Below are 26,328 nucleotides of genomic sequence, written 5' to 3'. Positions count from 1 at the left end.
GCAAGCATGTGCACCACAGCCAAAACAAGAATGCTCAACCAGTGGTTTGTTTGTACTTATAATAGATACGTTTCAGAGACGTGCCTTTGGCATGGCGGAATTGTGACAAAAGTGGAGGAAACAAGCGCAGGGAATCAAGGCACGGCAACTTAAAAAAGGATTGATTTGAAATAAGGCAAACAAGATTCACGGTTCAGGCATGTACAAAACATGACATGCATTCTCAAGTGTTTTTGTGGGTTCGTGCGAGCAGGCAACATGCTGTGCCTCGTTTGCAGAAACCCGAAGCAAAACGTTTTTCCAAGATGATGCTGGTGTGAGAGAACCCCTTATTGGGCTCAATTTCATCAACAAGTGACTTGCCCAGTCATGTAAGAGGGACAAAATATCCGGCGGAATATTCTCCGGAGGCCCACGAAGCTCTGCCGCGAATAAATAAAAATGGTGGGCAAGCAAACATCAAATCACACTTAGCAAAGCAGCTTCGACTGAGTGGATGGAGATGGACGGGCCGCAAGCGTCGCCCCTGCTTTGTTTGATCCAACTTTCCTTTATTATTGATCGCTTGGTCTGAGTGATTCGCTGAGCGGACAAATGGGGCTAAAAGCGTCGGCGGTAATGGAACATAACTTCTTGACAGCAACTCCACTACGGGGGTCTCTTTCGTCTCAAAGGCAGCGTCGCGCACAGCGGCTGTGAGCAAATGCTCCCCCAAACATCCACCTGTAAACATCCAGCTGAGCCAGTGCCAATGCCAATGCCAAGCCCACCACATCACACTGTGAGGTTGCAGCAATACGGCAGGCTCACCCACAACATAACATCACGCTTCCGACGGTCCTGCCTCACCCTGCCGACTTCATTCTCTGCTGAGTGGTTGCATTTCAACCACTCAGTGGAAATGGACACTCAGCAAAGGAGGATGCGCAGACTGTAAAGGAGACAACGAGAGGCACTTAGTATCACCGTCGTATGGACGGGAAAGCCGTCCATACGACCATTCCTTGGTGTTGTGATGGACACCAAGGAAAAGGAGCTTTGCAATCCTTCGAGCGCTCCACCATGTTCCACTACCTTCAGTCACACTGGCCCATGCAGGCGTAATTACACGATTGGTATTCCGACGGAAGGATGTCATTTAGACCAGTGTTTTTCAGCCAAGGTACACTTCTTTCATTGAAAAAAATCTCGCTGCACACGATTAGCTGAAAATGTGAGCCCCCCCACCCCCGGCTTTTTTTTTAACAATTAACGTGTTATATTGTTACTCTAGCCGTTTTGAGCATTGAAGAATGACGTTATAACACCTTGAATTGGAATCAAATGAACACAAAGAAAACAGTATTTTATCGTCTTTCATGTTTCACCATCGTCCTGTATTCATGCGGCACAAATTCGCTTGTCTCTTGTCGAAACACAAGGCAATTGGCGAGCTGTTGCTGCTCCACAGCGGTATGGGAGGGTACTTCATGATTACTTTCTGGGCGAAAGACCGCACAGGCATACAAATTGGATATTCTCCCGCGGCACACCTGACAATATCTCACGGCACACGGGTTGAAAGACACTGATTTAGACAAGAAATATCAGGAGGAAAAAATTGTGCGTTTGGACCACGATTGTCTAAATTTCGAGAGGGGCGAATTAATCACCCATCTCGCACCCTATTTTAACAATCTCGAATAATCTCTTAGAGCCACGGTGAACATTTCTGAATCTTGTCATTTCAGCCTTCTCTAATTTCTGTAGAGCTTCATGAAGGCAGGCTGATGACCTTTTGTGGTTTATCAAAATAAGACATTTACAAACGTCTGCTTGTACTTTGTAAAACAATGAGCGAACCAGTACGTGAATCGGTTTCAAAGATCTTAGTGTTTACAACGTCGAACACTCTCAGGTGATGACGCTTCATTGTTGTTTAGTTGCTGATTTATCATGATATAAACAACTATAATTGGTTAATAAACAGTAACTGGGAAGAATATTTTTGTCATTCACATTAAGGAAAAATTTAAATCCGATTATTAGATTAATCAGAGCAATAATGGATAGAATAATGGATTCTGGAGATAGTGCCATATTACAGTATCTCATTAAAGACGTCATCATCGTTTTGGGGGAGCTTTGGCATTTGCTGATGACTTCATTCACCTCATGTCAATTTTCTGGAACTTGATGCACTTTTGAATTGAGTCCTACCAGCATCTTATGGGTCCTGCCCAAACTGGAAGCAAGTATGGAGAGTTTCAATTTGGTGTGGAATGACTTGCGAGTTTGGACACATCAAATGCATTTGGAATGAACAAGAACACACAATATGAGACAGCAGGCCCTCTTTCATGGTCGGTATCGGTGACCTTTCTTCACAAAAAAAAAATCTTCTTCTGGATAAATGGAAGAAAATTCCCACCGCCACGCTCCAAAAGATTCCTTTATCCATCAGGACTGGGCGACCAAATACTTTTGTTCAGATAGTGTACGCGTGTACGGTATTACATTTGATTCCTGTAGACCAATGATTCATGCATCCCGGCAGTTGACTTCACTGGACTGTCTCCCACCCTTCCTCTTTCCTCCCGCTTCATCTTGCCCAGCCCCGCCCCCCTATAAATCCGTTTAACCCCGCCACCACATGTGTTTTGCACTGCAGTATTGGCTGGGTCGTGCCCCTGGGATGCTGAGAGCAGCACATGCAGGCAAAAGCACAACTTGGCACATCAAGCGGACGCTTCCTTCAGACTTTCAGAGAAGTCTTCTTCTGAAATGAAAGCTCGGGACGACACGTCTTCAGTCGCGAGTGTCAACGTGGAAATGAAATCCACGATGAAGTTGAAGGTGAAGAAACTCAAAAAGGGAAAACATTCTTATTCAAACTAAATTAAGTGCATCGGCACAAATATTTTCATTGTTCCGTGCACACGAGGCCGGCATTTGGCGCATACGCTCATTTTTTGTCACGTTCCGTGCCTGCCTGCAGGGGGCGGGCTTTCTTTTCCCCGACTGCGCACCTGTTGTGAATTTCGGGCTGATCACCTGCCTTTATCAAGCGACTCCGGCAGTCATCTCACTGCCGGAGAATTCCATGCCGTGCCATATTGCACCCGCGCTCGATCTCGCTATTGTCAATTGACCCGTTGCCTTTTTGCCTTACGGCCGTTATTCGCGTTTTGCTCCTAGTTGTTGTATTGCTCTTATCTCCGCCAAATTCAGGTCCTCCTCGCGTCGTGTTGTTTTTCCGCGAGCGTTTTCTGTTAGAGTACCCTTCTTGTTATTTCCTGGTCCTTATTTGACCAGCGTTTTGTGTTACCGTTTTTTCCCTGTCGGGCTCTTTCTGTTCTTTTTGTCATTAAAGACACTTTTTCGTTGACAAGATTTTTTCGTTGTCTGTTCTCCGGGGATCCAACCTTTATTTCATTTGTTCTGCACGAAGCGATAGCTATCGCTTCGGACAGAACGTGACAGAATTCTCCGGCCACCATGGATCCCGCAGATGTCGAAAAAATATTGTCCGCTCTTGCACGACAAGAGCAACAGATGAGTCAGCAGGGCCAAGCCATTTCGGAACTCCGAGGCGCGGTCTCCATGCTGGCTCATCGGCTCGACGATTACGAGCCTCGTCTAATACGGGTGGAGGAACGGAGACCCCATTCCTCCGGGGGCCATCCAGCCACCCCGGAAGCGTTCCCCTCTCATACCATTATGTCGAGGGAACCCTCGCTTCCACACCCCCCTCGCTATGGGGGTGAGCATGGGCAGTGTGGTCACTTCCTTCACCAGTGCTCACTCGTATTCGACCAACAGCCGTTTGCCTACGCTAATGATGCTGCCAAAGTGGCCTATATCATGAGTTTGTTAACAGGTCCGGCGGCGTCATGGGCGATTGCGACCAGCGAATCCAAGCCGAGTCTCCGATCATCGTTCCCTGAATTCGTGACAGCCTTTCGCCGGGTGTTCCACCATCCCGTGCGGGGCCGAGAGGCAGAGGGTCGGCTACTTGCCCTCCACCAGGGAAGACGATCGGTCGCCGACTACTCGATCGAGTTCCGGATTCTGGCAGCACAGAGCGGATACGGTGATCGAGCATTGTGTGGACTGTTTCGACGCGGCCTGAACTCTCAGCTCAAGGACGAGCTGGCGACCCGCGACCACAGCACCGACCTGGAGGAGCTGATTGACCTCGCTCTCCTCATGGACAATCGCTTGAGGGAGCGGGGCCGGGAGCGTGGGGGAAATCGTTTCCCGTATCGACACTCTCCACATCGTGAGGAACATCGGGGAGTATTCCGGGAGACGGCACCCGCGGCGGAACCTATGCAGCTGGGTGGCAAGGACGTTGGCGGAGAGGAAGGAAGTCGCCGTGCCAGCCGTCGTACGACCAGAGACAACACCCAAACCTCTCCTCACGCCACAACCAGCCTTCCGGGATCATCTTTTCACGTCTATCCCGAGTACTGTGAGTCACGATCCCGCGCGTTAACCCCCGAGCCTAGACAAGCCGACGCGCGATCGGGACACCCCAACAGACTGGAACTTGAGGGGGAGATATTTGGTGACTCCCGGTCGAGGCGGGTTCGGGCCCTGGTAGACTCAGGAGCAGACGATTGTCTGATGGACACCGAGCTCGCCTCCGAGTTGGGTTGTTTCTTGGAGGAGCTGATTGATAGAAAGCGGGTTCGCGATCTCGATGGGCGTCTCCTGGCGGTCGTTACGCACAGAACGGAGCCATTGAAACTGCAACTTTCGGGTAACCATGTCGAGCATCGGCGTTTTCTGGTAATGCGGTCCCGCAACGCTCCTATTATCCTTGGGTTACCCTGGCTTAGGGTACACAACCCCGTAATTTCCTGGGCGCGCCCAGCAATAGATAGTTGGAGTCCGTACTGTTATCAGCACTGTTTACAGTCAGCCGTCGGGGGGTATAAACGCGTCACACCCCCCGAGGATATCTGCCTTGACGGAGTGCCGGATTGCTATCGGGACCTCAAGGGGGCTTTTAGCGAGGACCGCGCGCGCTCCTTACCTCCACACCGCCCCTATGATTGCGCAATAGACCTGCAGGCGGGCGCTCCGTTGCCGACCTCGAGGCTGTATCAGGTGTCTCGGCCTGAACGCGAGGCGTTGACGGAGTACATTAACAGCTCGCTCGCCGCAGGTCTCATTAGACCTTCGCGTTCACCGTTAGGGGCGGGGTTTTTTTTCGTGGGAAAGAAGGACAAGTCCCTGCGACCCTGCGTCGACTATCGTGGGTTAAACGAGATAACCATAAAGAATAAATACCCACTACCTTTGTTAGATTCCGCCTTCGCCCCATTGCAATCCGCCACCATTTTCTCCAAGTTAGATTTGCGCAGCGCTTATCACTTGGTCCGTATCAGAGAGGGAGATGAATGGAAGACCGCTTTCAAGACCCCTCTAGGCCATTTTGAGTACTTAGTGATGCCTTTCGGTCTCACTAACGCTCCTGCCGTCTTCCAAAACCTCATAAATGACGTGCTAAGAGACATGATCAACATCTTCTGCTTTGTCTACTTGGACGATATATTGATTTTCTCCCGGTCGTTACAGGAGCACAAGCAACATGTTAGGCGGGTGCTACAGCGCCTATTAGAAAACCGGCTCTTCGTCAAGGCAGAGAAGTGTGAATTCCATGTTCCCGTAATCTCCTTTCTGGGGTTTATCATTGAGCGGGGTAGGTTACGAGCAGACCCCATCAAGACACAGGCAGTCACGAACTGGCCGGTTCCCACTAATCGTAAAGAACTGCAGCGTTTCCTGGGGTTTGCCAATTTCTATAGACGGTTTATCCGGGCCTATAGCCAGAAGGCGCTCCCCTTGACCCGCCTGACGTCTATTAAGACCCCGTTCAAGTGGGATTCCACCGCGGACGCTGCGTTCACAGACTTAAAGGCGGCGTTTACCAGTCCCCCTGTTCTCCAACATCCTGACCCTGATCTTCCCTTTATTGTAGAGGTGGACGCCTCGGATTCAGGGGTGGGGGCGGTGCTGTCTCAACGCTCGCCCATCGACCAGAAGCTGCACCCCTGCGCCTTCTTCTCTCGCCGACTCACAGCGGCCGAATCCAACTACGACGTGGGCAACCGCGAACTGTTAGCTGTTGTCTCCGCCTTGCAGGAGTGGCGGCACTGGCTCGAGGGGGCAAAGGAACCTTTTACCGTTTACACCGACCACAAGAACCTTGCTTACCTCCGTACCGCCAAAAGACTAAACCCCCGTCAGGCCCGGTGGGCCTTGTTTCTCACCAGGTTCGACTTTATTCTCACCTACTCCCCCGGGTCGAAGAACACCAAGCCCGACGCCCTCTCCCGTCTCCACGACCCCACGGGAGGGGACCGGCCCCCGGAAACCATCCTCCCAGCTCAGTGCATCGTGGGGGTCGTCCAGTGGGAGGTTGAGCAGCGGATCCAGACTGCCCTGGAGGGGGTTCAGGTGCCGGCGGGGTGTCCGGCGGGGAGACTGTTCGTGCCTCCGTCCCTGCGCTCGGAGGTCCTGCAGTGGGGGCATGGATCCAAGGTGGCATGCCATCCGGGGGTGAGCCGGACGGTGCAACTCGTCTCCCAGCGTTTCTGGTGGCCGGAGCTCCGGAGCGACGTGACGGAGTTCGTCAGGGCCTGCACCTCCTGCGCATGCGGCAAGTCTTCCCGTCAACCTCCGGCGGGATTGCTCCAACCGTTGCCCGTTCCGCCACGCCCCTGGTCCCACATCGCTCTGGACTTCGTCACGGGCCTTCCCCCCTCCCGGGGCCGTACGGTCGTGCTCACGATCGTGGACCGCTTCTCCAAGGCGGCTCATTTTGTGCCCTTGTCCAGGTTACCGTCGGCGCTGGAGACCGCCGACCTCCTGGTCGAACACGTTTTCCGCCTCCACGGCATTCCGACGGACATTGTGTCTGATCGGGTGCCCCAGTTCGTGTCTCGCGTCTGGAAGCGGTTCTGCCGGTCCCTCGGAGCCACTGCCAGCCTGACCTCCGGCTACCACCCCCAGTCTAACGGACAGGCGGAGCGCGCCAACCAGGATCTGGGGGCGGCCCTCCGCTGTGTGTGTCTCCACCGTCCCGCATCATGGGTCGACCACTTGCCATGGGTGGAGTATGCGCACAACACCCTCGTCTCCTCCGCAACCGGCCGGTCACCGTTCATGTCTGCCTACGGCTACCAGCCGCCGCTGTTCCCGTCACAGGAGGGGCAGGTGGAGGTCCCTTCCGTCCAGCATCATCTCAAGCGGGCCCATCGTGTGTGGAGGGAGGCCCGGGCGGCATTGTCCCGCACGGCGTCCCGGAATCGTCAAATCGCGGATCGTCGTCGGCGCCCGGCCCCCTCCTATCTGGTGGGGCAGAAGGTATGGCTGGCTACTCGGGACCTTCGCCTGGCCGGCTCCTCGGCGAAACTGGGTCCTCGATTCACTGGTCCCTTCGAGGTTGAGGCCGTCATCAACCCGGCTGCTGTCAGGCTCCGTCTACCTCCTACCATGAAGGTCCACCCCGTCTTCCACGTCTCCCTTCTCAAACCCGTCTCTTCCAGTGACTTGGCTCCTCCTCCCACGCCGCCGCCCCCTCCGCGGGTCGTCGACGGTGACCCGGTGTACACGGTTCGTGCCATCCTGGACTCTCGGCGCAGGGGCAAGGGCTTCCAATACCTGGTCGATTGGGAGGGCTACGGGCCTGAGGAGCGGCAGTGGGTGCCTCGCTCCTGGATCCTTGACCCGTCCCTTCTGCGCGACTTCCACACCGCTCACCCTTCCAAACCGGGAGGTCCGCCGGGAGGCGTCCGTTGAGGGGGGGGTACTGTCACGTTCCGTGCCTGCCTGCAGGGGGCGGGCTTTCTTTTCCCCGACTGCGCACCTGTTGTGAATTTCGGGCTGATCACCTGCCTTTATCAAGCGACTCCGGCAGTCATCTCACTGCCGGAGAATTCCATGCCGTGCCATATTGCACCCGCGCTCGATCTCGCTATTGTCAATTGACCCGTTGCCTTTTTGCCTTACGGCCGTTATTCGCGTTTTGCTCCTAGTTGTTGTATTGCTCTTATCTCCGCCAAATTCAGGTCCTCCTCGCGTCGTGTTGTTTTTCCGCGAGCGTTTTCTGTTAGAGTACCCTTCTTGTTATTTCCTGGTCCTTATTTGACCAGCGTTTTGTGTTACCGTTTTTTCCCTGTCGGGCTCTTTCTGTTCTTTTTGTCATTAAAGACACTTTTTCGTTGACAAGATTTTTTCGTTGTCTGTTCTCCGGGGATCCAACCTTTATTTCATTTGTTCTGCACGAAGCGATAGCTATCGCTTCGGACAGAACGTGACATTTTTTAAATCGGGTCGTGGAGTGACTCCATCTGAAGAGGCTGCCCTTCAGAGCACAAGTTCTACTTCTTTGTCCTTTCACGCTTTCCTTTTGCACCCTTTGACATACCTAGTTGTGGTATGGTAGGTATGCTTACGTTGCGTAGGCTTCTTATTCTGTTTATTGTTAGTCCTATGACAGTGTTTTTGTGTGGACACGCGCATTTTTGAAAGGAGCTCATGTTTACTGGAAACTTTAAAAAAAGAAGAAAGAAAAGAAATGGATTGGCTACGGTTCCGTGTCGGTATGGCTGAAGTGAAAACCTTCTGTGGGGCTTGCGGTTCAGTCTGCAAAAAAGAAGAGTGGGTGTTTTTCAAATCTACTTATCTCAATCATGGCCTTATGGTTGTTGATGCAATAATAAACTTTGGATAAACTTTTCCTCTGCAGATACAAAAGAGTGTCTGTCTGTGTGTGCACAGAGACAGACGGGGGAGCAGAGATTTCCTGTCCTCCTAGTGACCCACTTTTGGAGTCCACACACTTCCACGCTTCCAGGAGCACACGGTCCAGAGGACACGCCAAAGTGGCTGCAGCGCACACGGTCGTCTGAGTGCGCTTGGCCAGTGTAGTACCGTCGGATGCAAAAAAAGTTTTGTATTTGCAGACTGCAACGTGTGTCGTTGGACCCTTTCATGTTGTTGTGAGACCAACAAAGCAGCAAAAGAAAAGCTCTGATTGCATGTGATTTCTTGTCGTCGATTAACGCTCTCTCGACCGAGTTCATTCACGGCAAAAAATGCTTGGTGGTGAGGTGTCAGTCACGGCAAAATAACCACTGCATAGAAGTAAAGTATGTCGGGTGCGACATTGAAGTGGAGAAAAAAATATTGGTGCTTGCTTTTAATCGAAGGCAGTGCATATGGGCACAAGGTAGCAGGAAAAAAAACATCAAGCCTGAAGAAACGGGTCGCAAACAGTTAACAAAAATTCGGTGGTGGTTTAAAGGAATGGCTATAATGCTTCAACAATTACGTTACACCGGCCGCAAACTAATGTTGCCTAACTTACTAGCTTGTGGTGAAAGTCACGACTTGATAGAATTGTGTGCGGGGTTGAATTTGTGCTGAGATACGCGATACTGGTTGGGGCACTCTGGTTTAATTTAATTAAAGCAATCAGAGTAGCATGAGCTAATCTAGGAGCTGCAAGTGAGCTAGACTAGTTTACAAAAATCACCTGGGCAGCTACCTACATATGGATGCCAACTTAAAAACTAATTTGAACTAAAAGAATGAATATGATAACATTGAATATTCATTCAAAATAACTTCAACCTGCATTTTCAAACATGAAATGTGTGTTATGAACATGAAAATGTTCAATATTATCCGCTGACCAAAAAAAAAAAGGGAAAAGTGTCAAATGATTATCTTGACTGAAATGTGAACAGTTTTTGTTGACTAAAGCTAGAAAAATACAATGTTTTCTCGGTCTAAAATGCATGACAATTAGTTGACTAAAATTTGAGCAAATAAAAATGGTATGAGGTTGAATAAGTGAGATAAAAGGACAATTGAAACGGGACCGAAAGTGAGGCAACATTTTAAAATGGCTGATAAAATTAACAGTTGTGTGAAAAACACGTATCACTGCAGCTTCCTGAGGAGTTGTGGCTGTCTTCGCGCACGTTTGTATCGTTCTAACCCTGGGTGACCAAGGTGCACACATGAGAATGAGCCACACAATGTCCATTGAATTAGAACAAAAAACATTTCATTCTTGACATTTTGTATGTTATGTTACATTCGGTTTTTGTCATGTTCAATAATTTACAACTTCAAAACATTTAGTTGGCTTTTTGAGAAAGCTCCATCAGACTAACGGTGTCTCTCTTCAAGCATGGCCACAAGACAAATTAACCTTGTATCTCACGGCAACACAGTTTTATGCAACCGTCTAATATTTTTAGCGGTCATATCAATATGGAAGATGTCAATTCAGAAAAACAAACCAAAAAATTCAAAAAGAGTGGAGAGCAAATAAACTGTCCAGAGATGCCCAAATCGCTGTAATCACTTTTCTTCATTTGACACCCATTTGAATAATGTTTGCACATGTGTGCCAAGGGGGCTCATTTTGACACGGCTGTTGTCTCTAGTATGAAAAAAAATTTTTTTTTACTTCTTTTATTATTCGTATTGTCGACTTGACTACTTTAGATGCAAGTACGCCTTCACCTGTAACCTTCTGTGATGGAATTTGTGGAGGATTTGGCTGTCAACTTCAGGGTCTAATTGTTCGGGCGGCGCACCGCTGAGGCGGAAGGGGACTCTCTGGTGTCAACATTCTGAGCACATTTTTGATGCCGCGTGCGGTAGAAGTGAGCTCAGCATGAGAAGAGAAGGCCATCAGAGAAGACGTGCACTTGGAACATCAACCCGCAGATGGGCCCCTGCTGCGCCACGAGTGCGGTTCTCAGTCAGACATGATGGGCTTTCCAGACAAATATTGTCATTCCTTCCCATGGCTCTCCATTTCCCTCCCAGTTCATCGCCATAGCAACAAAACCCAAAAGGAGAACGTGAGGGACAGCCGCGGAAAAAAAAAATTGGCGTTCGACAAGCCGGGATACATGGCCAAAAAAAAAAAAACATACTTGTATTGGTATTCCATTGGAACGTTGACAAACAATGTTTTCAACACGATTTCCATAATTTTCCATGCATAATTTGATGTGCTTTGCTAAATTCAGGTGAACTCTGTGGAATAAATAGTGAAATATCTAATAGTGACTTTGTGGACTCCCTGCGCAGTCGTGGGCACACAAACACAGGACTTGGCACTTTTATGTGTCATAATTAGCAGCGATTTGTGATCAACGTTTGTACGGAAACAGCCGTGTTTGTTGTTATTTGTAAAACAATAGTGAGAGCACAAAGGGGGGATTTCTTTCACGTTCGAAATACTCTGCACCTGTCACAGCCTTTGACTGTTCCACTCCACATGAAGCAGAGCAAAGCGCGTTTGCTTTTGGCCTTGAGGAGGATGTCATACGACAACTTAAAATCCTTGAGTAGGAGGAGCCACTCAACACACAACACTGAAAGATGACATGGCTGAGCTTCACACACCGTGAGGCTAATTGAATGCAACCTGATATTGTCTCTTTGGACTTTTATTTGGAATCTTGAATTCCTATTGATACGGTGCACTCGCTGAGGTATTTGCAGATAAAATGGTCTGAAATGGGTTCAAGATACGGTAACTTGAAAACACAACGAATGAAATCGAAGAAGGATGCTCCGATGTGAAATGTGATTGTTGGAAGCAAAAAGTTTTTGTGGCAACTATGCACACATGAAAGGCAATCAATATTAGGAACCCACAAAACAAAAAGTAATCTTGTCTTTAGAGTTGTTATGTTAAAGGACAAAAAAATCTTTGGGGGGGTGTATTCTCGAGTTACTTCATGATATGACCTGATTAGTCCAAGTAATTTGTTTTCAGACTGTTCCCCTATGGTAGGGTTGACATTGACTCAATCTTATTACAATGTTTATTCCTGTAAGACAGGGGTCGGCAACCCAAAATGTTGAAAGAGCCCTATAGGACAAAAAATAAAAAATATGTGAGCCGCAAAAAAATAAAAGCCTTCTATAAAACTTACAATGAAGGTAACACGTGCTGTATGCATGTAGGAGACTGGACTGTCTCAGAATTGTTTGTTATTCACCCCTTTGTTGTCTGTGAACGCCCCCATAGAATTTATTTTTTGTTTTGGTGCATTATTTTCGCTTTTCTTAGTGTTAGTGAAGCGATCATTACGTTCCGTTTTTCGGAGGCTTTGTCTTTGAACACCTCTCGAGTGAAGAGAGAAGGCACAGAGTCGGACGCAGACGTGTCTGTGTTTCTCGAGACTGATAAAAGCATAAATAAAGTGTACGTTTTAAAAAAGCAACACCACAGCTATCCTTTTTTGGAACTGCAACATGTATCTATATCTATTTGAGCTATATTAGCCGAATATCCAAATCTTTTTCCATTTTCAAACATTTTTTATAAAGCACCAGGGATCCACTAGATGTCGCTAAAGGGCCGCACACGGCTCTGGAGCCGCGTGTTGCCGACCCCCGCTGTATGATTACATTCTCATAACTTAAGACTATTTTCTTGCATTTATTTTCCTTTACGTCTATGTCTAATGTCCTTTGCGCCATGGCACCCAATCAAAAATATTCCAGGCCTGTGTCTCTGGCTGCCTTTCACGATAGAGAGCAAACACACTTAGTTCTTGGAAAAAAGAAAAAGAAAAAGAATTCTCCAAGAAAAAAAAATGTTTTACTTTACTTTTATCGAATGTGCCTGTTTTTTTTTCTTAAAGTTTGCATTTCTTTCGTAGAAAAAGTGTGGAGAGGAGCAGGAGATTCACCACTCAAGTTACTGCTGCAGCTTTCAGTCCGTTGGAAATCATATTCCAACATTGTACACAAAAAATGGATTAAAAGTTTGAAAAGGGGAAAAGATTTAGTTGAAAAGGTTGATGCAAAGTAAAAAAAGATAAAAGTCGTATGCATCGAGCGAGCCTTCGCTGGATGTGTACGACTTATTTTATCATCCAGCGAGCCAAAGTGGGGTCATAATTGAAAGAAGTGGCTGCTCTGCTGGCTTGGGCTCTGCATGGGAGAATTCTTTCTAAACAAGGTATGGAATGCACTCCTGTGTTTCATAATTTGTTCCCTCATTCGCCTCCTTTTCCCATTTACAAATAAAGCCTTAAGGAAGAGGAAAGGAGCTTGCAGGAGAGTTGCATGGGAGCTGTGGAAATAAGTCAGGACAAACACAGTAAAAAAGAGCGTGACAGTGAACATTGTGAAAAGGGGGAAGGACATCATTAATAACCGGCGGATTGGCTCTCTGCCGGACAGTCTGGAAGAAGAGGAGGAGGAGGCCAAACGAAAAAGCTAATGCAAAGATCCTGATGCTCCACTTGCTGTTCAAATTCCCAAACTGACAAATCATGCAACACCCAGCCCGAAATTCATGACTGCAACCCCGGCTTGTGACATCGTCCTTTCCTTCTGTCCTCTGTCTTCATGCATGAGGCGATGAAAAAAAATGGCTGCACAGCGAGGTACACTTTGGGCTCAGGGGCAAAGATTAAAAATATCTCCGAACATGAGTTTGGGCCACGGCATGTGGCAGCATACCTTCAATTCAGCTATTTTGGTTGCTTTTTCCATAATGTCTCGAGTCTGCCTTATAAGCTGATGGGAAAAACAGGTTCTCCAGCGGAGACATAAAAAGGCACGCTGTTTTTGTCGGGACAATTTTCCTCCGCTTTTGCCAACAAAGCTGGTTTCTGTCAAAGCACAATCGATTTGTCATTAAGAAATAGTGTCTTGAAGCTTTGATGCTGAGAAACTCTGCGCAGGGACGTTGACAAAGTGGCTATATTTGATTTTAAAGTGCCACGAAACTACAAAATTATTTAAAAAAAGAAGCTAAACACTTAAGTGAACTCGTAGTAAAATGTGATGATCAATGTGATGAATACGTGATGGATGTAATCATCCTGCAACACAACATGTTTTTTCTCTTAATTTACATTTGCCTTAGCTCTAGTGAATTATTACCTCTGGCAGGGAGGTCGTGTGTCTACGGAGCCCCTAAGGGGACATGGAAGGAAAAAAAAAAATTGTGAGATCTCGCAAAGTTTTTTTTTGTGTCCATGTGTCCGTATGTGTCCGTTTGTGTCCGTATGTGTCCATGCAGGATTGCACAAGAACAGATTTTCAAGCTTGATGGCTAACACTGCAATTTTAGATGAACTGTGTTGTTATCATTATTTGGAGCCCAAAAACAGTGGGAGGGAGCGATAAGATGCTGGAAGAGAGAAGACGTTTGTTTGTTTGTTTGTTTGCGTGTGTGTGTGTCAAGTATAACTTTATTGTCAAATGCACTGTATGTGCAACATCTCTCAACCAGACAACAAGACAACAAGGGGAGCCGCTGCGGGTGCCCACGCCACCATCAAAAGAACAGTCAACATCCATCTTCTGAACCGCTTTATCCTCACAAGGTTTGCGGGGGGTGCTGGAGCACGCTCGCTCGCTCGCTGCCTGCATTAGTCTGAGCTTTACGCGCATATGCAGTACGAAAAGCATCTCCTCCGAATCTGAGCATTTGAATCTGATTAGATTTGCTCAATCCACAGACTGACTCTGGCGACTCTTATTAATGCTTTGCACGCCAACCAACATATTACGGGAGCCAGAATGACACCAAATATATCATAGTCGGGGAATGTAAATAAATAATGACGCAGAGCTGTTCTTTGAATCGTGGCATCTGGGAAAGATGCATTTCTTTCTGACTTCACTTTACAGTGTGCTATGCAGAACGGTGCAAATCTCATTTTGTTTTGATTTTCTCTTCGACTCATCCCTCCACCGGTTCATCTTGACCATCTTTCCATCCCATTGAGTCGAGTTCAGATGACTAAATTGATGATTGACTAAATTTTCCTGCACGCTGCCACTGCCGTCCATTAAAAAAAAAAAAGTAACGTATCATTTCATAGCATCTTTTTCTTTTGCCAACTTTCCTTTTCTTGTTTGTTTGTTTGGGTTTTTATTTTATTTTCATTTTTGCTTCCTGCGTTGCACAGTCTCTGTACATTGGGGAACAAAGAAGAGCAGGGCTACAGAGAATCAGTGTATTGATTTGCTTGTTCCTCTCAAGCACGGCCATCTCTCTCCGTTTGAACATGATCTTACTTGAACCTAGACCAGAAGTTGTGCGCAAAAATATGAGAGTTGAGGTGCCCGATGGAGTGCTGAGAAGTTGAGAACACAATTGTGTGAATGACAGGCTCCATATCGTGGCATAGTGGCGCGTGTGTGTCATCCGCCATGCAAGTACATGTTATTATACTGAAGTAGGGTATGACACATGCTGGGCACTGTAATTTTGTTCGCATCAATGGCTTTTTCTTCTGTTGTTCAAAGAAATGAATGGGATTGATGCACTGTACGCCACCTCTAAAATGAGACGAATGAAAAAAAGATGAGATCTTTTGTTTACCGTTATTAAAGGCAACACAAATAATGATGACCTCGTTGCAATTTGGATACAGATTATTTAACAGCCAATTACATGAAAGCAACATGGCTGAGGGGGTATGAGTAATACAGATTAATTAAAACACCAAAATAAGCAGTTTATAAATTTGTCAATCAAGCTGAGACTCCAACAAATCTTTCAGGAAAATTGGCTTTTCCATCATGAAAAAAAATCCGCCCCCCACCCCCCCATTCCCTTGCCTGCTTGGTGGTGACAGTGACCTGCCGTGATGCTTGGAGGAACAGCTGATCCACAGGGATTTGCATGCACATCACCAACTTGATAGATTATCGAGCGTTTTAAAAAATGCAAGACAAAAAGATTGCAAGACTGCCCGGGAGGAGAGCGTTTATGGTCGGCGTGGAAGAAGAAATGGCAGAATGGTGCAGGCCGACAGCAGAGACAACACGAAGGCCCGATCGCAAGTCGTGAGAGCAGAGATGTTGCCCAACGCAACACGGTCAAACTCAAAGCAGATGAGCGACTTCAACACAAACGCAGCCGCTGCTAAGAAGAGCCTCTGTCTCTGTGGTGGCAGTCAAACAGTAAAAGGAGAAGTGGGGCCAAACAACTACACCAAGGATTCCCTACCACTGTGCTGTGGCTCATCACTCAACCAAACTCACTTTTTATTTATAGAGCTCTTTGACAACACCCATCGCTGAAACAAAGTGCTGTGCATAAATACAAATTGAACATAAATCACAAGACAATATGATGAAAAAAAACAATAAAACAATGAAAACCAATAGCCACAAGCGGGGAAAGTTAACAACAATAAAAACAAATTACATAAGCCAACCATTAAATCACGCTTAAAAATTATATTTTAAAAAAAAAACTGTGCCATGCGAGCACATCAGAGACATTGCGGACAGTTATCCAATTTCACCATGTTGGTTCAAAAAAACCCGATGATTTATTTACTACAAATGTACAACGTATCTTTGTTCATCTACCTATGCTAGCAACATATGGTGACAGGCAGAACAATTAAAATCATTTCCATGAGATGGCAGAAGGTCCGGTGAACCTCTATAGTCAGCTATTCGTGTTCAAACAACAGAATAACATCAAAAAGTGTTTCAACTCAACAGAGGGAGCACTTGTTTCTGATTTGTGAGTGGAGCAACTGGGCCATCTGGCAACATGGCGGCGCCCAATAGACCAAGCTTCACTGCCCGCAAAAATGATCCTAGCACGTGACGTTCACACATTAAAAGAAGACTCGAACAGTAAGTTAGTGCTTTAGCTTGGGTGCCAGTGCAGCTGCATGCGAGCATACAGTAAGTGAATGTCATTTTTTAAAAATGAAATACTCACAAATTTGAAGTAAGTTTGGAATAAACTAAAGTCTGAGGAAAATTTCTGTAAGTGGCCCGAAGAAGTGATCACTGTGATATAAATCAGCACAATTTACTGGAAATCCTCCAGATTTTTATTGCAGCCGTAAAAAATAAAATAAGTGTCCTATAAAATGACAAACGTTGAGTCGGCTCACACCAGTCCCCAGTGGGTCACTTGCATCATGACATGCTGCATGAAGACAGCCACAGAGTTTCCCACATCATAATAATATGCTCCCTCCATATATGCCACTGAGTGCCACACTACCCCTGTATTTATTCTTTGCAGTTTACATTGCAAGTGCAATAGTTTATGCTCTGCACAGCAGGTTTCAGATGGTGCCACTGAAATGGATCTATGTCCCTATCCTAAATTGCTAAACTGAGAGCTTCTAAACAGCCTTTAATTGTCCTACGACAATAACCGTAATGTTCTGTTCTAATTATAGATGCTGCTTTACTGTAGAAACTGGATGCGATCTCCACACCATGCCTATGACGAAGCCACTGGTAGCAACCGTACATCAAAATGTACTTTACACGCTAAATGAGCAGGCTAACTCCAGCAGCTTCACATATTTCGTTAAGCAAAGAGGCTTCTGCGCATTTCCAATGGAGGCAGTATCCAGGTTCAATCTCGGACTGTAAAACAACATCAAGAGGGTTAAGGCATCCAAATATTACCTTTTATTTTATTTTTTTCATGGCAGTAACTTCTCTTCAGTCTGATATCCTCCATGTGCTTCCAAATCCACTTTATCCAAAGTAAACAGTTTTTCCTTCAACATTGACAGTTCCCTCGTGTCCCCCTCCCCCCAGGTTAAGAGTCTGGGTGTCATCCTGGATAGTATGCTCACCTTCCATTCACATATCAACACCATCACCCGCACTGCTTATTCCCACCTCCGCAATATTACCAGACTTCGCCCTTCCCTCACCCCCCGCACCACTGCTATCCTTGTCCACAGTCTTGTCACATCCCGCCTTGATTACTGCAACGCTCTCCTCTTCGGTCTACCTCAAAAGTCCCATTATAAAATCCAGCTGGTTCAGAACGCCTCTGCTCGTATCATCACAAAAACATCTTCCCACCAGCACATCACCCCCGTTCTCCAACAGCTCCACTGTCTCCCTGTTCAACATCGAATCAACTACAAACTGCTTCTATATACATATATGGCCATCCACAACCTGGCCCCTCCTTACCTATCTGACCTTCTCCAGATGCATATCCCCTCTCGCTCCCTCAGATCCTCGTCCTCCCTCCGCCTGTCAGTGCCCCCTGCCCGACTGATCACCATGGGAGCCAGAGCCTTCAGTCGCGCTGCTCCAAAGCTCTGGAACAACCTACCTCCGGACCTCCAAAACTGCACACCTCTTTCCACTTTCAAGTCCCGACTAAAAACACACCTGTTCAGGATTGCCTACAACACATAGCTCTTCCATTTCCTATGTTTTTATGATTTTATGTCCTGTTTTTATATAACATCTCGTTTACAAATTTTTACATTGTATTTTCTTATTGTTTGTACAGTGTCCTTGGGTGGCATGAAAGGCGCTTTTGAATAAAATGCATTATTATTATTATTATATCATGATCGAAGCATTTGCTATGGTAGCATGCAAAAGGTGCAATGGGGAGCCGCAGGCTATGGAAAAGTATCCATTACATAAGAGATTAAACTCAAGGAATCCATGGAATTTATCCAAGAACGCCAGGCAGTAATATTAATGACTTTTTTTATGAGACACCCGACCGAGACCCCCATTTGTGCACGGTCTCACCGCTTGGTCGTTTCTGCCTTCCCGATAGGCTTGTAAAATGGCACAGACACACAACTAAGACAATGTCTGCTGGAACATGTTGCCAGGAGACATTGTCGTTCTATTCTTTGTGATGCGATCACTGAAAATAGACGAAAGGTGTCCTCCGGTGGAAAAGTACGACATGGACACGCGGTGTCCAATGAGAGCACTGACTCGGCGCCACCCGCTGCTTTGACTTGAGCTGCACTGTGACCTAATGGACTGACTGTTGCCATTCCTGCTGAGCTTCGTTACGACATACGGCACGTTATGGGTCAGTGTGTTGGGTACAGTGGAATGCTTCCCCCCTTCTGTTTCATCCAGCCACGTGCCGCACATTCCCGCTCGTCGCGCTCTACAGCAGGAAAACGCTTTGCAACTCGGCCTCACATACACACACTTATCCCGCTTGGTTTTTAATGGAATGCGCATCCTCCTTTCCTGTTGCTTCTCTGCCTGGTTTATGTGAGGGAGATCTCATTTTTCACTCACTCCGAGGAATGTGCGTGTCACACCTGTTGCTTTCGTGGGAGGAGCGGGGGCAGTGAAGCGTTCACTTATTAAATCAGAAGATGGATGGGAAGGAGCGATAAGAAACTGGAGGAGAGAAGACCCAAGTTCAAGAGAAGGCCTTTCTGCGTGTGTGCGTGCGCGCGTGTGTGTGTGTGAGACACTGACCTCTGACACGGACATAGCAGCAGCCACACTTCGTCAGGACTTTGCGAAACAAGTGTTGGCAGCCACAGCAGCCTCGGTGGTGGCGATGGCGATGGTGGCCCCCTTTCATGCTGTTGGACCATGAGCAGAGGTGGGCATGGTCCGCCGCTTGCGCTCCTCTCCCTCGCGCCCTTTGGAGGTTGACACACCCCCCCTCAAAGTTCAAATCCCACCAAAAACAAAAAGCAGGTCCGTGTGGCCTCCTCCTTAGTTTACCACAGACGGTTCACGTCCACAGTCCACAAAAGAAGCCACAAAGGAATCCGGCGAGTCGGAGATTAACGGCCATGCAAAGATTCCGCTGAGCAGACCGTCTCGCTTAATCTTTTTATTTCATGTAGTGCGCTCGCCTCTGTGAACTGCCTGGTCAAATGACAGATTGCTTCAGCGGAGAGAGACAGAGGAGAAAGCCAGAGAGCGAGAGAGACAGAAGGGGGAAAGACAGAGTAAGGGGAGGGTTGAGGATGGAGGGTGGAGTCTGCAAGCTCTCCTCACTGGCTATTCCAGGATAAGGTTCCCACTCCCCTAGTTTTCACTCTTCCTGTGCGACCCCCACCAACAAACCGCAAACACTGCCTCCACCTCCTCTTTCCCTCTCAGCGCCTCACTTTTATGCCTCCTCCGTCTGCTCTCGTGTCCAGGGCTTCTTCTCTTTCCAAATGCAGTGAAAAGTGCCTCGTCACGAGTTGATCCTGCAGAACGGCGACAGCCCCACTGACACGCACTATTGTGAACAGAGCAAAGCCATGTTCGGTTGTAGGTGTAATATACTGCAGTTGCCTTTGAAGTGACATGCAAGAATGCTTTGGCTCTACTGGAGGTGTGCCTGTCTTTCTGGGCTACGTTTGCGTTCGTACAAGGCCAAGAGTTCAACACGGCCAGCTTTTGTTTTCTCTTTGTAAATCCGGCGAGCGAGCACTGTGGTCTCGAATTTCACGATGTTGGCCTTTTGTGTGTGTGTGTGTGTCTCACATTTGACCCGACAATTCATCTTCAAATTTGGTGACTCTGTAATGCGTTACGACACACATACAAACCCAGATGATAATCCAGAAGAAAGAAGCAAGCCACTTCTGATCTGCTTTCAAGGTGCAGTATGTGATGATGACACGCAATGTACAAGATTGCCCTGCAACAGTTTTGTGTTTGCTCCCATTTTTATCATGGGCTTAAGTTAAAAAGCTCCAACATTTTTTTTATGCACACAAAATACCCATTTTGTCTCAAATAATGTTCATAAATATGTTCGTGAGCACTTTTCCGTTGCCGATATGTGTGCCGTATCGCAGTATGATTATATTGCCTTTGGCTGCCCACAGTAAAAGTCCTCTCGAACATTTCAACAATTCCCCAAATGTCGCAAGCGGTGTTCCGAATCTACCCGTTTCCCGGAAGGGTTCGGGTTAAGGTCTAATCATGCAGTGCTGCACTCGACGCCATTGACCAAGAACTGGAGGTGTTGTGCCTGGCCGTCTGCAGGCAGTTATGTCATTCCGCCGCTTTGTGATGATTGAGCAAAACGAAGCTGAGGGTTTCCATTTTTAGATGCGTGCACTTGATTGTGACTCATCAAACTTTGTAAATGAGGTCAGCTCATTGAATTGCAAACAGTGATACAGCTGGCTTGACTATATAATCCACAAAATGATAGCAAGGCTGCTAATGACACAGCATGTGCTTAGAGACACAATCAATGGTTCGCTTCATAATGGTTTGCTTCATGCGAAAGGAAAAAACTAAACATTTCATATGATGTGACTCAGAGTGTGATCTCATTTTCGCATCCTGCCGACAGGCTGCAATCAGGCAACTTTGCCTGATAGCTTTGGCAGCAAAGCCGCTCAACGTCTATTTCTGTTTGAGCATCATCTGGCTGAGAAGCTTTTTTTTTTCTTCTTTTTACAAAAAGGCATCGCACACCATTGAGGTGTGCTGGCTTGATGCGTCGATGCGAGAGGTTCCCTTACTCTGGAGTTCACTGCAAAGTTATGTTTTATGTTCATTCCTTGTCTTCCATAAAAACAACAAATGACCAAAAGTTGCAAAGTTGTTTCATCTTCAAAGGTTGTGAAGAGTTGGCAAAATGACTGATCATCACTTTTGGGCACCATTATGCAAGTTCCCAACACACTAGTACAACATACAGTAAACTAACAATGGCGGGATTGAGAAGAGATCTTCAGAGACAAAATGGATGCAACAAAAGCGCAGCAGTAGGTACACTTTGGTGGATGCGTTGAAGGGCACCGAGGTTGTACAATTTGCACATCCAACAATCATTTATGAAATAGAGGATTCTTAAGTTGCACAATATTTCTGATTTTAACAGCCATGATGTCACGAGATAACTTTGCATCCCTCATGAGGCTTGAGCTCGGTGAGCACCTAAAGCTGAATATACTCTACACATGGTTCAAGTGACACAATTGTGAAATGCATCATGGGATCTTCCTAATGTTGATGAAAAAAAAAAACTCAACTGAATCGAGTATTGGCCAGTGGCGGAAACACACCGAGTCTTCTCCAAACGACAACAAAAGCATAACTACACAAATGCCGCATTTCCCGATCTTTACTAACCCGAAAACACAATAAAAATTATTCACCACACATTGCCAAAAAGGTTACAAAAAGAGGTCCTGCTCAGGTTAATTCCGTACCTTCTGCCATCCAGAGGAAGAAAGTTTAATTGTTCTGAGAGATGAATAACGATGATTTTTAGCAAACACATCATTTTCTGACCAATGAGGTGAAACAGGACCGTTTTCCACGACACAACTGTTGTGTTTGTCAATGCGTCTTGGTGTTGTGTCTTTCCTTGAGTGAAGCACATTGAGTTGTATAAATGTGCTGTATAAATAAAGCTGCCTTGTCTTGCATGTGTGACTCAACGCACTGGAGACTAACTGCCCAGTGTGTTTTCACACAATCGGCCAAAAAAGGAGATTCGGATTCTGATGGAAATGATTAAGTCCAAAGCTCATGAATCAAATAACCATTTATTCGAAATGGAATTTTGAGAAATCATGCAATGAAGAAGAAGCAAACCGGACCGCAGTAGATCACTTCTGAAGTCGGGGAACCACACCGGGTTACCTCAACAAACAGATAGCAATACCTGCCCTTCCTTCCTGCTTGCTCCCGTCTCCATATTTCTTAATTTGTAATTTGCCAGAGGGAAGAAAGACTGAACAGTGCGGCAGAACGTCACCACTTGTCTGATGCTGATATGGCTTCCGTGCGAGTAGCATAACAGCGCACGTTGACAGACAACTGACTCAATCACAGAGACGAAGAGTTTTCCAAAAGAAGCAAGATGAAGCACAGACAGCCAGACAACCACTGGAGGTGAAAGTGGTGCATATCCTCAAGTCAATGCAAACTCTGCAGCACAGAGATTGCGCCGTTGTTTTTCTGAGACACATTCAATATTTTTTTGAATGGTTGGGTGAAAAAAAAAACTGGCAACGCGTAATAGTACAAAGACACTCAGTAGGGGGCGTTAGTACCTGTTGCGTAAAAGACATCAATACTGTCTGGATGGTGTAGGGTTACGTGATCATCAGTGCTGCAAGTGCTCTGTTTGCCCATGTAGAAGTCATGCCACACATTCAAAACACTTTTGACAAGGAACTAACTTGTTTGTTATGAATTGAACAGCCTTATCAGTGATGAAGCATGATCAATCATCAGCGATGGCAATGGGGATACAAGCAAAAAAAAAAAAGCTTGCAGAAATATGGAAAAAAAATGTTCACGATCTTCCCCCAACGTCAGGGGGAGGAGAGAAGAGGAGAAGTGGGCATTGCCAGCCTTTTCGACTCTCTGCTTTTATCTTTCTCCCTGACTCCCCCACATCTTCTCCTTCTGCACACCCCACAGCACAGCACAGACGCAGGCGCACAACACTCAAGCCCACTACACGACACACAAATCAGGCTACGGCGCAAGCTTATTCGTGTGCCGGTTGTCTCTTTTGAACCTCCACATTCCCATTCAAAGTGGCTTTAAATGTTACCCTTTCCATCAGGTTACGTAACGTTTATTGGCTCAGGGGACAGTAAATCGCATGCAAGAGGCGGACTCAGGAATGTGATTTAAAGACCCTCTACGGTCAATTCACAAATGAGTTTCGAAGTACATTAGACACGTAAAAGAAAACTGCTGACAATGCACTGAGAAATACAGTAGGTACCACACAATTGTGGCTCAAGAGCCTTAATTGTTCCAGCTCATTTTCTTTGAGAGGGTGGGTGGCAAAAATGGGGCCCAAACTGTGACGGGCGTTTGATGTGAGTCCAACCCCCTGCTCCCCTACCTTCCCCACTATTTAAGAACGGAGTGCCTTCTTTTACATCCAGTTGCTATCCTGTGTAATTGTGATGCCGTGTTAAACTGACAAGAGATTTATTTTCACTTCACAGGGACTTAAAAGAATGAAAATCATCTCAATGCACGGGACTTCATCACATTTTGTGCACTTGTTTCCACCGTCTTGTACGAAATGCTGCTTGATTGAATAAACCCAAATGTGCACAGAGTCAGGTCGGTTGTCCATAGCGTCGTCGTTCTCCAACCCGCCCCCATCCCCCTCTTCGCTGACATTAGCCTCGCCTCTGTCCATCAGCCAGCTGAAATCCTGCCAAAATATGAGCACTTTGATTTCCCCCCCCCCCCCCCCCGTCTCCTACTCCCGTCCCCATTTCTACTTCACCTCCCTTATTTCTCTTCCTTCATCACTAAGCTGAGAGCCAATTAAGGAGAACCGGAATCCTGGACATGCCGACATGTGGGCGAGGTTTTAGGCTTTTGGCCGACATCCCATCCGCAAGCAGGAGCCACTGTCATGTTTCAATCTCTGCGGTCCTGAAGGTCTGTGCGGCTTGCACTTTCTGTCCAATTACAGCAGCCGCAGATGGAGGCGTGCAGCAAGAAGTGAGTTGGGTGTGCTGCACGTCATTACTTCAACGCTGCCACACAGGGGCACATCTGCACTTCACAGACATGAACCACCTGCAGAGTTCTGGGCCTCAAAACATCAGAGTCTGGAAAATAAAACTATAAAAAATTCCATGAATAATACGAGCCCAGGAAAGCATTTTTTTCTCTCTCCCCCCCTGTACCTGTGTATAATGTCCATATCCATCATATATCCATCATCATCATCTGGTCGCATTTGTGCAAGTGTATGTTTTTAATGCTCCCACAACACAGTTTGACGATACAGTATAAAACATTGAAAGTTGCCCTCTTTTTGACGGTTTTGGTCAAGCTCCTCCACTTGCACCTCTGCTGTTTTGAAGACAGCGCCAGTCAGGATGGTTTCAGCAAGTGAACGTTCTTTCAAGGTGCCGCTGTGCCGTTAAAGTCGGTAGCACGTAGCAACAGTTTGCGTTTTCAATTCATCATGAGCACATACATACAAGTGCATGAGCCAAAATGGTTTGACCTCGGTCCCTTCCAATGCAATGCAATGCGATGTGTCTTCAGGTTGATCTCTGCCCATGTAAGGTCACATGCACAGTGCAATCTCAGGGGCCTCTGGGATCAGTACACTCCCACCCTCGAGCAAAACTTGATATGAAGGATTTCATGCTAATTCTGCTCACATAACATCACATTTATTTGACTGACTTGAAAGATCATGTTGGATGGATGCTGACAGATGCTGAAAGCAGCCACACTAAGTAAGACGAGGACAATTCCTCTCAATGCGCTGCTATTAAAATCTTGATTTGACAGATATTTTTTTTTCCATTAGGACTTTCAATCACAAGTCATGCAGCGACACTGCACCAGTGTATTGCTGCAGAAAACACCCATAAACGACTTTTGAGCTAATGCTGGCTGGTGTTGAAGTAAGTCAGTGCTGGTGTCTTTCCATCTGACTGAAATGTCCCATTTTGATGGCAGTCCTTAATATGCCTTGTGCCAACCTGAATGCCCTGAGCTCCATTTTTGTAGACAGCGCCATTTGCGCAGCGGCACTGATGCCGGTGAACCCTGATATTCGTATCAGTGGGGGGCATATTTGATAGCATATTTTTTTTCTCGTGAGTGATGTCACGTCAGTCGGTGCTAGCAAATTATTTTGTATTCTGTACCCCACTAATTAGATAGATAGATAGATAGATAGATAGATAGATAGATAGATAGATAGATAGATAGATAGATAGATAGATAGATAGATAGATAGATAGATAGATAGATAGATAGATAGATAGATAGATAGATAGATAGATAGATAGATAGATAGATAGATAGATAGATAGATAGATAGATAGATAGATAGATAGATAGATAGATAGATAGATAGATAGATAGATAGATAGATAGATAGATAGATAGATAGATAGATAGATAGATAGATAGATAGATAGATAGATAGATAGATAGATAGATAGATACTCCCTGGGCCTGCGTGGGTTTTCTCCGGGTGCTCCGGTTTCCTCCCACATTCCAGAAACATGCGTGGCAGGCTGTTTGAACACTCTAAATTGTCCCTAGGTGTGGGTGTGAGTGCGAATGGTTGTTCGTTTCTGTGTGCCCTGCGATTGGCTGGCAACCGATTCAGGGTGTCCCCCGCCTACTGCCCGAAGACAGCTGGGATAGGCTCCAGCACCCCCCCGTGACCCTAGTGAGGATCAAGCGGCTCGGAAGATGAATGAATGAATGAATAGATAGATCTATCTATCTATCTATTTAAAATAAAAGTAGGGATTCATGTTATTTGGGAGAGAAAGGCAAAAGGGAAAAGTGAGAGCAGAATGGAACCAACACGCTGACCTCAGCGTGACAAAGCACATCAGAGTGCAATCACACGTCCACAGTGTCTCCATTGAAGTTTGATGGCTTTACAATACATGAGCACACTAAGTAACCCATGGACTTGCGACCAAGCTCAAAGGAAATCCACATTTCATGGGGAAAAGAACATGTGAATTATTTTTGCTGCTGACAGAAGTAGTGTGTACAGTAAATAAATACATAAAATCAGCTGAGTGATGGCTCGTCTCTTGAAAAACAAAAAATCAAGTTACTTGA

General features: G+C 46.5%; 2 protein-coding genes across 4 annotated transcripts in view; one reads left to right on the top strand and one right to left on the bottom strand.

Moving 5' to 3' along the window:
• Window positions 1-26,328, top strand: part of LOC127596218 (uncharacterized) — a 138,091-nt gene that overhangs the window by 91,847 nt on the left and 19,916 nt on the right. The window lies entirely within an intron of this gene.
• The window catches only part of arhgef25a (Rho guanine nucleotide exchange factor (GEF) 25a), a 51,696-nt gene that overhangs the window by 19,837 nt on the left and 5,531 nt on the right, over window positions 1-26,328 (bottom strand). Inside the window, exon 1 of one of the 3 annotated variants that reach the window (XM_052058430.1) lies at window positions 19,246-19,831. The exons of the other annotated variants lie outside the window; for them this stretch is intronic. Coding sequence (XP_051914390.1) covers window positions 19,246-19,354 — 109 coding nt within the window. The 5' untranslated portion in view covers window positions 19,355-19,831. Of the gene's footprint in view, window positions 1-19,245; window positions 19,832-26,328 lie in introns of those variants that run through there. 3 annotated transcript variants of the gene reach the window in all.

This window comes from Hippocampus zosterae, chromosome 2 (assembly GCF_025434085.1).
Source record: "Hippocampus zosterae strain Florida chromosome 2, ASM2543408v3, whole genome shotgun sequence".
Lineage (NCBI taxonomy): Eukaryota > Metazoa > Chordata > Actinopteri > Syngnathiformes > Syngnathidae > Hippocampus > Hippocampus zosterae.
This window is presented reverse-complemented; position numbering and strand designations above follow the sequence as displayed.